This window comes from Primulina tabacum, chromosome 5, assembly GCF_025594145.1.
Source record: "Primulina tabacum isolate GXHZ01 chromosome 5, ASM2559414v2, whole genome shotgun sequence".
Lineage (NCBI taxonomy): Eukaryota > Viridiplantae > Streptophyta > Magnoliopsida > Lamiales > Gesneriaceae > Primulina > Primulina tabacum.
In genome coordinates, this window is record NC_134554.1 from 17,107,605 (window position 1) to 17,123,879 (window position 16,275).

The 16,275-nt window shown below is 30.0% G+C and overlaps 2 protein-coding genes across 2 annotated transcripts; both read left to right on the plus strand.

Moving 5' to 3' along the window:
* The first annotated feature begins 10,216 nt into the window (after nucleotides 1-10,216).
* LOC142544196 (uncharacterized) lies at nucleotides 10,217-10,768 on the plus strand. Its single transcript, XM_075651259.1, has one exon. It carries the CDS (start codon nucleotides 10,217-10,219, stop codon nucleotides 10,766-10,768), a length of 552 nt encoding a protein of 183 aa, XP_075507374.1.
* Nucleotides 10,769-10,777: 9 nt separating this feature from the next.
* Nucleotides 10,778-12,115, plus strand: LOC142544198 (uncharacterized). The gene has a single exon (XM_075651260.1). It carries the CDS (start codon nucleotides 10,778-10,780, stop codon nucleotides 12,113-12,115), a length of 1,338 nt encoding a protein of 445 aa, XP_075507375.1.
* Nucleotides 12,116-16,275: the final 4,160 nt, after the last annotated feature.

Consider the following 16,275-nt stretch of genomic DNA (forward strand, 5'->3'; position numbering starts at 1 on the left):
ACCCCCTCTGTGATTTGTTCTAATATGTCAGTTTAACTTCTTTCCGCACTTATCTGTAATTAGTTAACCGACGTAGACATTCGAGAATATATACAATTTTTTTGACAATCATAATGATAATTATGCAATGACTAATTATAACCATAATTATATAGCAATGAAATTGCTGGTCAAACCATCCATCAATATTCTTTTTATAACTTTCTACATGAAAATCACAATTTTCATATTATGACTTACCAAATTGATTATTTTGACTTATTTAATTTTAGCAGTAATTGATACGTACGTTAGTATCATGAATATTTTTTTTAAACAAAAATATTAATAAAATCTATCTTTAGGTTGAACTTTCTCAGTATTTTCAAATGATATACCGCATATTATGTTCCATTCAAACACAGTGGCAGACTACTGCAACACTTTATTCAGAATATGGGAAATTCAAATAAAATAAATAACATTCGATCATTTCTGATATTTCGTCTTTCTTATTTTCAAAGTTATCAATGAATTATTTCAATTTTTATATAAAACTTGATACTCTATTATATAATAAAAGAAATATGAAAATTGGTAAACTCATAAAAGAGGTAAACTGTTAAAATTGGAAACGTGGTAAATGGTAATCATTCAAACTGCTAGGGTTAAAACGATATTACTTAAAATTTCCAGGGATACTTTTGAAAATTAACAAAAAAGTGAAATGATAATTAACAATAAGTCATACTAATCTATTAATTTTGTCTATATTATGTCTCAACTTTAACATAATAATAAATTATTTTTGAAAAAAATAAAATAAGATATTATTCATTATCATTTATGTGACACAATAATTAAAAGATCATATTGGTTAAAACACCTAAAATGTCTATCCATTTAGTCCCTTAGATTCCTTGTTTATTATTTGACTAGGGATCCATAAATTGTATGCAAAATTTTTTCTTTTTAATTTTGTAAGACCTATATTTTATTTAAGTCACTTATGAATATTTTAAAACTTATAAGGATAAGTTTAATATATTTTAACAGGATTCAAATAGTAGATAAATAAATAAACATTAAAAATAAATTCAAAATAATTAGATTCCAATGTCCTTTTAATTACAACCTAATATGGATCTTGGAACTAAAACTATCTGTATTTACAATAATGTTAGTAATTATTATCGATGTTAATTGAATTAAACGGCCAAAAATCAAGGTAAAAATTTGTGTGAGACGGTTTCACGGATCGTATTTTGTGAGACGGATATCTTATTTGAGTCATACATGAAAAAGTATTATTTTTCATACTAAGAGTATTATTTTTTATTTTGAATATTGGTAGGGTTAACCCATCTCACAGATAAATAATCGTGAGAACGTCTAACAAGAGACCTACTCAGAATCAAAAGCAGTGTCACGTCAAATCAAATATGTATTTCCAATATTTTCTGAATATAACGAGTTTGGTCAATTCAAAAAGGTAAATCTTGGGTTGAGACTCGATGGAAGATTTTCCTGTTTTCACTCCCTAATTTCAGAATAGGCTGGCCTTAAGCCCTAGAATCACAAAACTTTCTCTCGGTTTTTAGATTTTTATTCATTTATCAGTATTAAATTAATATGAAAATTATAATTTTTTTTGTCTTAAATATTTATTTTGAATTTTTATATTACCCAATTCAATTTAATATTACATTTTTTAATTTTTGTCAATTCTAATTTTTTTGATAAAACATAACATAACATTACACACATATATATATATATATATATATATATAAATATTAGTGTCACATCGATATTACATGTCATGAAAAAATTTTGAAATTTAAAAAAATAAAATGTTAAAATAAAATTTGATTTTATAAGACATGTAACTTTTCACCAGAAACACCGGCATAATCATTATTTTTTTTTACAATGTTTTGGTGAATGAATATGAGCATCATGTAGTTTTCGGAAGAACGAAATAATCGTACACACTGATGATTATAATAAATAAAATAGAATGTGACATATTATGATTACGTATCTCCCATGCTTTTCTTCTCTTATACTCTATATTTTATATATATATATATATATATGATACAAAATAATTACTACATTCTTCATAAAATTATATCATATCGATGCATGCTCTTAACATTTCTGTGTAATTCATCTGGTTGGCAAAAGAGGAGACAAAGACCCTCCATAATTATATATTTATAAAATATTTTAATAATTCCAAAATACATTAATTAATATATCATCGTCATTATTATTTATTTTGAAAAAAGTATCGATGCCTAATTTTGTTTGGCTTTTTCCAATGATTCTTTGTTATCGTTTTTGTTCTAACGACATGGTGATATCAAGAACAAAAGGTAAATTTTCAACATGAATCATGCACTTTCCTAATTGCAAGTTTATTTGTAGATTCTGCCTTTGTTTCCTTCAGAAATTCCAAGGAAAAATGAAATGGTTGCTAAGACAACTAGCTAGTTCTTCATATCAATTTAGTCTCCTCCAGCTCCAAGTAATCCATACATACATACATATATATATATACATATACATATATCTAACATACATATAAATATATGACTTCTAATTGTGAATTTTCCAATATACCCTTATTCATTTAATGTAGCAAATTAAATCAATAATTTTTTTGATGAGTTCTTTTTTAATTTATTGTCTATCTTAAATGCCTTTGGATATTAATGCATATTTATTTAATTTATCAATTTATCCATAATTTTTCTTTGTTGCTAACTAAAATTTGTTACTAAAATTAGTATATTTTTTCTTGGTTGCTAACGAATATTTAATATATATTTAATATTTATATCTTATCTTTTTTTTTATTTTATAAATTGATTTAAATAATAATTAAATAAATAGTTACTCAATAATTTAATAATTTTATTTATGATTCATTATGTATTATGATAATATTTTAGATAATAATGTTTTTAAAATTAAAGTTTCTATTATTATATATTTTGTTATTAATTTTCAATTGTGTTCTAAACATAATACAAAGTATGATTATATTAGCATTATTCTATTACGAAATCTTTATATATAATATATTGATTTGTTATCTTGTTTGTTCTTTTCAATCAATTAATTAATTTCTAATTGTATATGATGAAATTACATACATAAAAAATAAATTTTTCTCTTTTCTACATATTAATTAATTTATCATTATATATAATAAATTTATATATATAAACTATTTTTCACATTTCAAAATAACAAAATTGTTATTTAATATTACTCACTTATTAAATTAACTAAGTTATGTTTACCAATTCATTGTGCATTATTACTATGATTGCAACTTAATGAAGCATAGATGATGACATAGAGTGGTCACCCTAACAATTAATATTTGTGTTTAAATTATTATTAGTAATTAAAACTACTTTGTGGTCGATGAAATTATTTGATTAGTGAGAATAAATTTGATTTAGAAAAATGATTTCTAGAATGTAAAATAACAACTATATCATATTTGTTAGGTGCAATAATTGTTTATGTAAAGTATAACAATCCAAATGTGACATTTGAATTGTTTTACGATTTTAAAAGATTTTAGTTAATGTTGCATCGTTATCCCGGTTATAACTTTTGGTAAAGCGGCAAATACATGATCTTACAATTGGTATATATAAGAGTCAAAGTCATGAGATCGATTCTCATAGATTGCAATTAGTGTAATTATTGATATTGTTGGAGTGCAGTAATTGTCCTTGTTGGATACATATATCGAATCATGACGATTGAGCTATTATATCGTTTAAAATATTTGAGTTGATGTGTAATATCTATTCTAAAAAAGGAAAAAGTTAAACAAAATTCCCAAGGATTTAAAAGTTAGCAAAAACACAATTGATATTTAACTTAATAACAAGTTTAGGGGTTTTATTTTAACATCATTATGATAATTTAGTTAATTAAGAGAATTTTATTTTACAATCACTATATGCACTCCATTTAAATACATTGTGATTTTGGTTTTAGAAAAATTTACTATTCTTTTAATTTTATTTTTATTGTTTTCCATTGTGAATGATTTTGGATGAAAAATATCTTTGTTAATTTGAGAGAGCTGTCATTATGTTATAATTATGCAAATTGAAAAATGCTATATAAATAAGTGAATATATTTGATTTATCATCATAGTGTATTTTTATTTATGGTGTTTTGATATATTTATATTAATAATTACTCATGAACAAGATGTTATTCAAATGATTTTAAAAATTATCTAAATCTCGTTATTATATATTTCATTATTAATCACCCACGTGCATCGCACGTGATCATTCCTAGTATATATATATATATATATATATAGAAAGGGACAATGTGGAATCCATTATCTACCGTTTGAGTTTTGACCACCCGAGTGTATCAAAGCTACGATGCTCGACATAGAATCCCCGTCTTGTGTCGGTTCTCCATTTCTTTCCATGTGGTCATTGTGCAATAGGATCGATCTAATAAAGAACTCAGCCAGCTGATCGGGGTTGTAAGGTTGGTTCTTTGTAGCCAGGGGCTATTCCACGACTATAACAACACCCCTATCTGATCCTTGAATCAATCGTGACAATCTTTCAGCCCGCCGAGCCTCTGGTCTGGAAGGAAACTTCATCTGATCACTCCAATGTGTTATGACCAGGACCGCTTGGCACTGGAATGATAGTGTAACCAACGGTAAATACATGGCCAGCAAAATAAGTGACCGGAACAAGTTACAGCTGGTTCCTTGGCCATATCCAAGCATATTTTGCAATAAAGAAAAAGCCCATTTCGTCATTCTTCTTTCTTATCCCGAGTCTCATTTGTAGAACCAGAACTAATTTTGGATGTCTCAACTGGCCTGATCTCAGACACCACACTACAGGGACCAGGGACGCATAAGATTCTCATAAAAGCCATTCTAAATATTACTACTTGAAACACTTAGCACCAAATTAACGCATAAGATTCTCATAAAAGCCATTCTAAATGAACCAGTTCATACTACAACCAAACAATTTTCAGAAAATCCATTCAAACTACGACCAAACAATTTTCTTTTGCACGCACCGCTAAGTAAACCAATTCATACTAAATGAATAATAATGCCTAGAAAATATTTACACAAATAAAAGTTCAATTACCTCAGTTTTTACGGAAGACGAACCGCCAAGATCTCCCATGTTAATCTCACTCCCCTCCGTATCCATTTGTTGGAGATGAAGATTTTTTGTGCAGAACGGCTATGAAATATGCTGAAAGAAATGGGCTCAAAAAATTTACTAAGAATGCTAAAATTTAATACAAAAAAAACCCAATACATATTACTACTTTGGGCCAAAATTTTAGCCTGGGCTGGAGCCCACCCCAGCCTTTGGGGTGGCTCCGTCCCTGACAGGGACCAATCTGTGCCGCTGATGCACCCTGTCGCAGCATATCCCGTTTCAAAGAGATTTGGATCTCGCCCCCGCTGGCTACAGGTCTAACCCAACGATTCCCATCTCTATCCAACCAATTCCACTAGTTCAAAACAACACTAGAATAAGATCCTGATCCAGACTCTCTAATGTTATCAAGATTCACTGTATCCGTGTTCTTCATTTCTGCAATTGAGAAAATGGACCCTGAAATTCAAAGAGAATTATCCGGGAAATTTACTCAATAACATCATATTTAAAAAACAAACACTCATTTTTGAAATGTCTATTCTACCCTCATTTTAAATATTTTCAAATCCTTTTTTTTCTTTTAACCCTAAACTAACGTTTTCTTCCCTCTATTCTTCACATCCTTCTCACAACGATTCTTCTTTACTTCATCCTTCACTCTTTGGTCTTCTCCTCAATTTTTTTCTTCCTCTACATTAAGCAAGAGAATATTGTAGTCATTTGTTTTCCTAAAAAAAGATTCAATTTTTCTCAACATTGTCAAAGATTTTAAATCAGGTGTAAGTTCTAATGTTATCTCAATTTTTTTTATCGATTTACTGGTTTTTATTACAATGTATATATTGTAAATATAATTTTTCATATATTTCATTCTTAATTGTTCGGTCGCCCAAACATTATGGGTTCAGTCGCTTAATTCTGTTTTCAGTCGCTCAATTCTGTTTTCAGTCGCCCACTTTGATATGTTATGTCATCCGATTATATGTTAAATCGTTTAATTTTATGACATCATTATTGCTTATTTTGTATAGGAATGAAGATCATCCAGATTTTGATTAATTCTAATTGAGAGAGGAAGAATGATGAACAAGGAACTTATACATGGTTATCCGAATCTAAAGAATGGACAGCTATTTCCATTGATGGTAGTAATTTGACCATAGAATGTGTCATTAATGAAATATACGAGACACTTGGTCTGGCTAAATCAGATGTTGAATTGACATTGAGTTATTTACCAGAAGCAAATTCTTGCAAACCATGCCCAATCTATATACGAAATTCACGATCCTTGGGAACATATCTATCATTTGGTAATTCGCGTACTAGACCTGTTTTGCATGTGGAAGTATTTGAGATTTGTGATATTGGAGTTGATAGAGAAAAAGTTAATGACAATGATGTGCATTTTGGAGATGTGGAGGGTAGTGCTGTGAATTATAATATTAATGTAGAAGATAGAAAAAGAAAATGTGATTTTGATGTAAATGTAGAATGTGGAAGAATAGTGTGAAATAAGCTAAAAAGCAATTGAGGGCGACCGAATGACGATTGAGTGATATGGTTAAAACAAAGTGAGCAAATTCGTGTTTTATATCCTATTTACTATATTATGGTATGTTTTCATGTATAAGAAATTACGAAATTAAACATAGTGTGAAATAAGGCAAAAATGACTGAGGGCGACCGAATGGCGATTGGGAGCCACCGAATGACGACTGAGTTATATAGAAAAAAATAGTGAGCAAGTTCATGTTTTATATGCTACTTAATATATTATGATATATTTTTATAGATAAGAGATTATAAAATGAAAAATAGTGTGAAATAAGCTAAAAAGCGATTGAGGGCGACCGAATGACGATTGAGTGATACGGTAAAAAAAAAGTGAGCAAATTCGTGTTTTATATCCTATTTACTATATTGCGGTACGTTTTCAAGGATAATAAATTAAGAAATTAAACATAGTGTGAAATAAGGCAAAAATGACTGAGAGCGACCGAATGTAAACTGGGGGCGACCGAATGTCGACATAGTTATATAGTAAAAAATAGTGAGTAAGTTCATGTTTTATATGCTACTTAATATATTATGATATATTTTAATGGATAAGAGATTATAAAATGAAAAATAGTGTGAAATAAACTAAAAAGCGTTTGAGGGCGACCGAATGACGATTGAGTTATATGGTAAAAACAAAGTGAGCAAATTCGTGTTTTATATCCTATTTACTATATTATGGTACGTTTTCATGGATAAGAAATTATGAAATTAAACATAGTGAGAAATAAGGCAAAATGACCGAGGGCGACCGAATGGCGGCTGGGAGCGACCGAATGACGACTGAGTTATATAATAAAAAATAGTGAGCAAGTTCATGTTTTATATGCTACTTAATATATTATAATATATTTTTATGGATAAGAGATTATAAAATGAAAAATAGTGTGAAATAAGCTAAAAAGCGATTGAGAGCGACCGAATGATGATTGAGTGATATGGTAAAAACAAAGTGAGCAAATTCGTGTTTTATATCCTATTTACTATATTATGGCATGTTTTCATGTTTAAAAAATTAAACATAGCGTGAAATAAAGCAAAAATGACTGAGGGCGATCGAATGACGACTGGGAGTGGCCGAATGACGACTAAGTTATATAGTAAAAAATAGTGAGCAAGTTCATGTTTTACATGCTACTTAATATATTATGATATATTTTTATGGATGAAAGATTATAAAATGAAAAATATTGTGAAATAAACTAAAAAGTGATTGAGGGCGACCAAATGACGATTGAGTGATATGGTAAAAATAAAGTGAGCAAATTCGTGTTTTATATCCTATTTACTATATTATGGTATGTTTCATGTATAAGAAATTACGAAATTAAACATAGTGTGAAATAAGACAAAAATGACTGAGGGCGACCGAATGGCGACTGGAAGCTACCGAATGGTGACTGAGTTATATAGTAAAAAATAGTGAGCAAATTCATGTTTTATATGCTACTTAATATATTATGATATATTTTTATAGATAAGAGATTATAAAATGAAAAATAGTGTGAAATAAGCTAAAAACAATATTTTCTAGTACATCAAGTGGTTCTATTAGAGCACTCATTTATCACTCAGTCGCTCTCAATCGCTCTTTGTATTATGACATTATTTTTATATTTTTTACTATCACTCCATTATACTATACTAAAATAGAGTAAATAGAACCCAAACGTGAAGTTGCTCGTATTTTCTATTATAAGAATCATATATCACTCAGTCGCTCTCAGTCGCTATTTGAATTATTTTACGTCACTTTTATATTTTATAATCACACGATTATAATATACTATTATATAGTAAATAATACACAAAACATTAATTTGATCACCTTTTATACATTGAATAGTACAAAATATCTTCGATTCATTCATACTAAATCATTAATATTCAATTACATATATAAAAAAACATCCAACCTTCCACTTCCAAAAAACAATATTTTCTAGTACATCAAGTGGTTCTATTAGAGCATTCATATATCACTCAGTCGCTCTCAGTTCCTCTTTGTATTATGACATTATTTTTATATTTTACACTATCACTTCATTATATTATACTAAAATATAGTAAATAGACCCCAAACGTGAAGTTGCTCGTATTTTCTATTATAAGAATCATATATCACTCAGGCGCTCTCAGTCGTTCTTTGAATTATTTTACGTCACTTTTATATTTTATACTCACACGATTATAATATACTATAATATAGTAAATAGTCCACAAAACATTAATTTGATCACCTTTTATAGATTGAATAGCACAAAATATCTTCGTTTCATTCATACTAAATCATTAATGTTCAATCAGAGGCGTAGGGACAGTATGGGCTGGGCTGGGCTTGATTGTGGATTTTTTTTATATATATAGCCATAAGATACAAAATAAAATAAAAGGAAAAAAAAAAGAAAATAAAAAGCTTCTCTCACAACTTGCGTAGGAATTGAATTCATCTTTCAATTCTCCCAAGTCCCACCTTCGGTCCTTCCGTCACATCCCTCTTTGACCCTTATTCTCTTTTTTCCCAATTTTCTCCTTCTTTTCTATAATCTTTTTATCCGTCACTTTCAAATTCTTGTTATTTGCCAGGTATCTCTCTAATAATTTAATTAATCTTTTTTAAGCATAATCTTTCTTGACTATTGTTAGGTTTCGAGTTTAGATTATTTGGGGTTGATTGGTTTATGTTTTTCCAAAAATCCTTGTAATTTCTAGTTTTTTTGAATCTGGGTTTGGTCTATTCTGGGTTCAAGATTAAAAACTTACAATAAATTAGTTGTATTCTTTTATGGAATCCTATCACAAAGAATTATCTGTTTAGTGTCTTTGATGTTTGGTTACTCAAAAGATAGACAATTTTTTTTTTCATCTTTTAATTTAATTGAAGAGTATTCTTTTAGGTGAAATAAAATGACGCTTATATGTTTTTTTATTTATAAGTGAATCAAAATGTCAAAACGAAGCATTACCAATTATTTCATCCAAAAAAAAACACAATGAGCATTTATCAAAAACTTCAAATGATCCTCTTCCGTCAAGTTCAAGATCTACATTGAAAACCAAAAAACTCAAACCTGACAATGAAGTTGCTCTCGATCCATTAGAAGGAAATAATCCTTATTATGAGCATGATCCTGGGAAACGAATTAGAATATGAGAATATCCATGTGATAAACAAGATGATGTTCGAAGAGAATATGTTGGTATGAGACCATATCAGCCTATATATGAATATCCACTTGTTGATTTTATGCATCAAAAACGTAGTTTTCAGTCTTCTTGGTTCGTAAAGTTTCCATGGCTCGAGTTTTCTAAAATAAAAGAAAGTGCATTTTGTTTCCCGTGTTATCTTTTTGATGTTCCTTCATCATATCAGAAGAAATTTACGGTTGAAGGATTTAAGAATTGGAAAAGAGTGAATTGCAAAACATGTCCACTGAAAAGACACGAAGGAGATTGCAATTCATTACATAGTACTGCTATGCAAAAATGGGAGGACTTGAAAAATGTATCTCAACATATCGATAGAAGGATGAATAAACAATATGAGAATATTGTAAAGCAAAAAAGATTGCTTATAAGGACATCGATTAGAGCTGTAAGATGGCTAGCATTACAAGGGTGTGCATTTAGAGGACATGATGAGTCTGTAGATTCTCATAATCGTGGAAATTTTCTTGAACTCGTCAAATTTCAAGGAGAATTGTGCAAAGAAATTGGTGATATTATCTTAGATAAAGCATCTAAAAATGCCAAGTATACATCACCATCAATTCAACAGGAGATTCTAAAAATTATTGCCGATCTTGTGCGAAGTAAAATCCGTGATGAAGTAGGGGATGCTAAATTCTGTATTCTTGTTGATGAAGCAATTGATGAATCTCGTAGATCACAAATGGCTATTGTTTTGCGATATGTAGATTGTGATGAGTTTGTTAGGGAGAGATTTTTTGAAGTTGTTGGTGTTGATGATACTAATTCTTTGACTTTGAAAACACATATATGTAGTATCTTGACACAACACAAGCTTTAGATTGAAAATATGCGAGGTCAAGGATACGATGGTGCTAGCAACATGCGGGGAGAATGGAATGGATTACAAGCATTATTTCTCAAAGATTGTCCGTTTGCATATTATATTCATTGTTTTGCTCACCGGTTGCAACTTACATTAGTTGCAGCAGCTAAAGAGGTATCAGATGTATGGCTGTTTTTTTCTAAATTGAGTTCAATTGTCAATTTTGTGGGTTCTTCTTCAAAGAGACACTCTCAATTGAAATCAATTCGAGAAGATGAAATCATTGATTTGATAGAATCTGGAGAACTTGGGACTGGTACTGGAGTTAATCACGCTAGTACTTTGCAACGACCTGCATCTACTCGATGGAGTTCACATTACGTTTCTGTTAGTCAAGTTATTGAATTCTTTGGTTCAGTTTGTACACTTCTAGAAGATTTCATGGGGGGGAAGTCTGCCTTTAGTATACGTGCAGAGGCTAAAGGTTTGCTTAAAGAGATGATGACTTTTGATTTTGTATTTATCTTGTTATTGATGTATAGAGTTTTGGAAACATCTGATATGTTATGTCAGGCTTTGCAAAGAAAAAATCAAGACATTCTGAATGCAATGAGTTTAGTCACGACTACAAAATTGTTTTTCCAGAAAATGCGAGATGATGAATGGGAAGATTTTCTATGGAGTGTGAATAATTTTTGTGATAATCATGACATTGTAGTGCCTGATTTGACAGCTCGTTATGTTGAAGGTACTAAACGTTCGTGTCAACAGAAAAATCATTTTACAGTGGAAGAATACTATCATTTTCATGTATTCAATATTGTGATTGACAAACAGCTGATGGAGTTGAATACACGATTTACTGAGCAATCAATAGAGCTTCTCACTCTCTGTGAAGCCTTGAATCCCAGTGATGACTTCAAATCATTCTCTGAAAGGGCTATTTATTCTTTAATTGATAAATTTTATCCCAATGATTTTTTCAAAGATGACATGAAACATTTGAAGACTAAATTGGATCATTACAAGCTTGATGTGTTTGAGGATCCGAGGTTTAAAGATGTTGATTCTCTTCCTAAATTATGCCGACTACTAGTTGAAACAAAGAATTCGAGGATTTATTTCATTATTGATAGACTGATTCGTTTGGTCTTGACTCTTCCAGTTTCCACTGCTACAACTGAGCGAGCATTTTCAGGGATGAAACTTCTCAAGACACCACTTCGCAACAAAATGGAGCAGAAATATTTAAACAATGCAATGGTTTTGTATATTGAGACAAAGATTGCTAATGACATTGATATAGATTACATAATTGATAGATTTGATCTTTTGAAAAATCGAAGGTTGCGACTAAAGTAGTGTTTATTTAAGTTACCCTATTTTGGCGTAAGTTGTATTTTTTTTGTTGCGTACTCTATCATATGATTAATATTTGAACTTTTGAAAAATATTTCTCCAGATTTGATGATTATATTGTGAAAATCGTGGTTTCCACTTAATTTTTATTTCATGTGGAAAATATTGATTTAATTTCTAGATTAATTTTTTTTTTTTACTTTCTAGCCCCCCATATTTTGAAATTCTGGCTACGCCCCTGTGTTCAATTACATTTTAAAAAAAACATTCAACCATCCACTTTCAAAAAAAAATATTTTCTAGTACATCAAGTGGTTTTATGAGTACATTTCGTCTTATAATATCCAACATCATTGCATAAGCTGCATTTCCTTTTTCGTTGTCGTCCAAACTCTCCAATAGATGGTCTTCTTCGTTTATTTGGTCGCCCCCATTTTGGCTTGAAGTTAGGAGGTAGTATTTCTTAATTAAAAATATAATCGAGAATCTTCCAATCTCTTGAATGAGGCACGGGGTAAACGGTACCCGAGTAGGCTTGACGCCACTTATGCACAAGATAATAAGGTGAGCACAACTCATAGATACCAAAATTTGCTAGATGACAAGCTGCTAATGCAAAATCTGGATGATCGTCATTCCTATACAAAATCTGGATGATCGTAATTCCTATACAAGGTAATAAGGTGAGCACAACTCATAGTTCCTTGTTCATCATTCTTTCACTCTCCATTAGAAATAATCAAAATCTGGATGATCGTCATTCTTATACAAAATAAGCAACAAAGATGTCATAAAAATTAAATGATTTAGCATAATCGGATGACATAACATATCAAAGTGGGCGACTGAAAACAGAATTGAGCGACTGAAAATAGAATTAGGCGATTGAACCCATAATGTTTGGGTGACCGAACAATTAAGAATGAAATATATGAAAAATTATATTTACATTGTAATAATAACCAATAAATCGATAAAAAAATTGAGATGTCATTAGAACTTACACCTGATTTAAAATCTTTGACAATGTTGAGAAAAATTGAAACTTATTTTAGGAAAACAAATTACTACAATATTCTCTTGCTTAATGTAGAGGAAGAAAAAAAATTGAAGAGAAGACCAATGAGTGAAGGATGAAGAAGAGAAGAATAGTTATGAGAAGGATGAGAAGAATGGAGGGAACAAGAACTCATTTCCTTTCTCCCATTTCTGTTTTTTACGCTTCTTTTGTTTTTTAATTAATTAATTATTTTTTTAAATGGATGTTATTTATCAAATTTTGAATTCTAAAAGGTTAATATTTAAAATTAAAATTTGCTTAGGGTTATATTTTAAAATGCCCCGAATTATCTTTGCAGCCAAAATCCATCTGACTTGGGTTCAAAAAAAATGACACCTTGGACCTCTTTTGACCAATGGGTATACATAATACATTATACATCTAATAGTCTCGATCATAAAAAAAAATGTCGTATTGAATCAATCAAAGAACCCAGATAATCGACCAAGCAATAGTTCGTCTGGTGGTTAGCAAAGTCAAAACCAAATGCAGGATAATTCTATAAAAAGAAATAAAAGGAGGGAAAGAGCAACCCCGCAGTGAGTGAGTCAACCAAAACGCAATTACTAAAAAGGATACTTCTGATCAAAACCAGACACATCCATTGTCATTAACGACCAACAACTCCCAACCCACATACAAGACCAAATAAATAAAAGGTCCAATCTTCAAAGGCAAGAAAGCAACAAAGATTCAAGAAACATAAAAATAAAACACAAAAAAAAAAGAAGAGAAAAAGAGTGAGAATTTATGAAACTTCAAACAAAATATTGCGGTAAAAGAAATAAATACTCTAATAAAAGACTAATATGAAGAATAATTAAGAAGAAGATAAGTTTTCTTTGTAGAAATAATAATTTTGAAAAGAGTTGAGATATAATGAATGACGACTTCTTTAATTGAATATGTTGTTTACAAATTATTATAATCCTAGACCAAATATTATGGCAAGCGGTTTAGGCGGTGCGGTTTGGTGCCGTTTTTGGCAAAAAAATAATCGAACCGCATATGCGGTGCGGTTTATGACTATTATTTTTAATCGTAGTTTTTATAAATATTAGGAAAAACAGTACGGTTCAATTCGGTTCAGGCGGTTCGGACGGTTAATAAAAAAATTTGATCACCCCTAGGTAAGGGCATGGAGATCAATTCATATAAATAAGTGATCCTTTGATGATGTACTGAACAACCCTCACTCGGACTTTCTAAATGGTTATTACTTATCGAGTGGAAATATCCGTGGTTATTTTGTACACAATTAATCTTTTAATTCGGGACAACGTGGAGGCTCTACGTACTACCATGCACTTTGATTCGTTTACTGACTCTACTAAGGGTCATCAGATGACGTTATTGGTGTGTAGTTTTGAGACACGCAAGAGCTCATGCAATGTAGCCGGAGACTTACAGCTCACCCACGAGTGAAGATATCTTATGTGATATGATAAATTAATAGTGCAAGGAATCTCTAGCCAGAGTAAGACATATACATTTTGAAAAAGGTTTCCTCAGTTGCACATATCATGTCACTATTATTACTCAAATATACATCACATCATTATCGAATTCATTTGCAACTCTCTGCATACAAATGAATGCATATTCGATCACGATATATGTGTTGAAGAGACCGTAATGTACGTTGACCATAACATAAGGTTCTTGCAGACATTATCAGTGATACCTAGAGGATCATGAAGCGATGCTACCAGACGCTCTTACCATGATACGATGGACGCAATCAGACTTGAGTTTTGACTTTCTTGATCAAGAGGTTGATGAAAAGAATGAAGCTAATTAGGGTAAGCCCGAATATGTATAAATGTTGTTCTGAATAACATGAAGTCGTGAATCCACGACTAACTGTATGTATGAAATATTGAGGTCCACATAACTATTGGATTCTGTATTCCTGTTGAGATAGTCAAGTTGAATGAGTTGAATTTGGCTGTTGTAGCATGATGGAGATAAAATATATTGCTTATAAATAAGTTTATAAATTGAAACCATGTAATGGAAGCTATGGAATTTAACTTAACTGCTATTTAAGTGAGAAGAGTGAAACTACTGGTTTTGCCTGTTTAGTAAAAGAGTTCACAACATTGGCAGCCACAAAAAATGAATCAATGGAAAATTTTGTTCTTCGAAATTTTCATTTTTCATTATATGAATGAGATTTGTACTCTCGAAACATCGACACTATCTAATCATTTATTGAGTTATAATGTTGTCACAATTATTTATTTAATAAATTTATAATATACTAATTAAAAATAAAATTAGCAGTAGTGATTAGTAAGTGCAAAATTATCATGAAATATTCTAGAAGAGTTTAGAATAAATAAATAAATTAATTGAACAATTAAATAAAAATTATTTAATATATATATATATATATATATATATTTATTTCCACTCTTGAAAATATCATGTCTGATTAAATATATATATATATATATTATCAAAAGAGTATAATAATTTAATCAGACATGATATTTTCAAGAGTGGAAATAAATACATGAGAGTCTTTGAATTATTTAAAAACTATATTATCATAATAAAAGGAGAGTCCTGATTAGATCAGAAAAAGACTTTTAATATATGTGTAATCAATATATAAATTACACACATAACTTCTACACACAAGTTTTTGCTCACAAAATTTCTCTCTCTCCCCTCACAATCGGCCAACCAACCTCTTCCACAGAACCGCCGTCAAATTTTAAGAATTCCGGCGATTTACTCTCGATGTAAATTTCGTTTAGATCTCTAGTGCGACCTATACGGGAGAATCAGTTTTTGATCGTGGACCTGATTTAGGATATTGAAGAAGATGGTTGATTCCAGTAGATCGTTCGTAGGGATTTATAAGAAGGATTAACTCCGCTAATCCTAGACTGGTTTGGTATCCAGCGTTTTTAAACGCAAAACTAAATCAAATCTGAACATCCTATGAATGGTTTAAATCATACGATGCCTAAGAAACTTTTTGTGATACCCTTGTCTCACATCTTAAAAATTAAAGATTTAAAATGAGTTTATAATGAGCTACAATGAACTTCTATAGCAACTTTGGTTAATCATTTTCGTAAAGCGAGGACAA

Bases quoted from the DNA above. Each gene is read 5' to 3' on its own strand.
- LOC142544198 (XM_075651260.1), top strand. From the start codon at position 10,778: ATGCGAGGTCAAGGATACGATGGTGCTAGCAACATGCGGGGAGAATGG.
- LOC142544196 (XM_075651259.1), top strand. From the start codon at position 10,217: ATGCAAAAATGGGAGGACTTGAAAAATGTATCTCAACATATCGATAGA.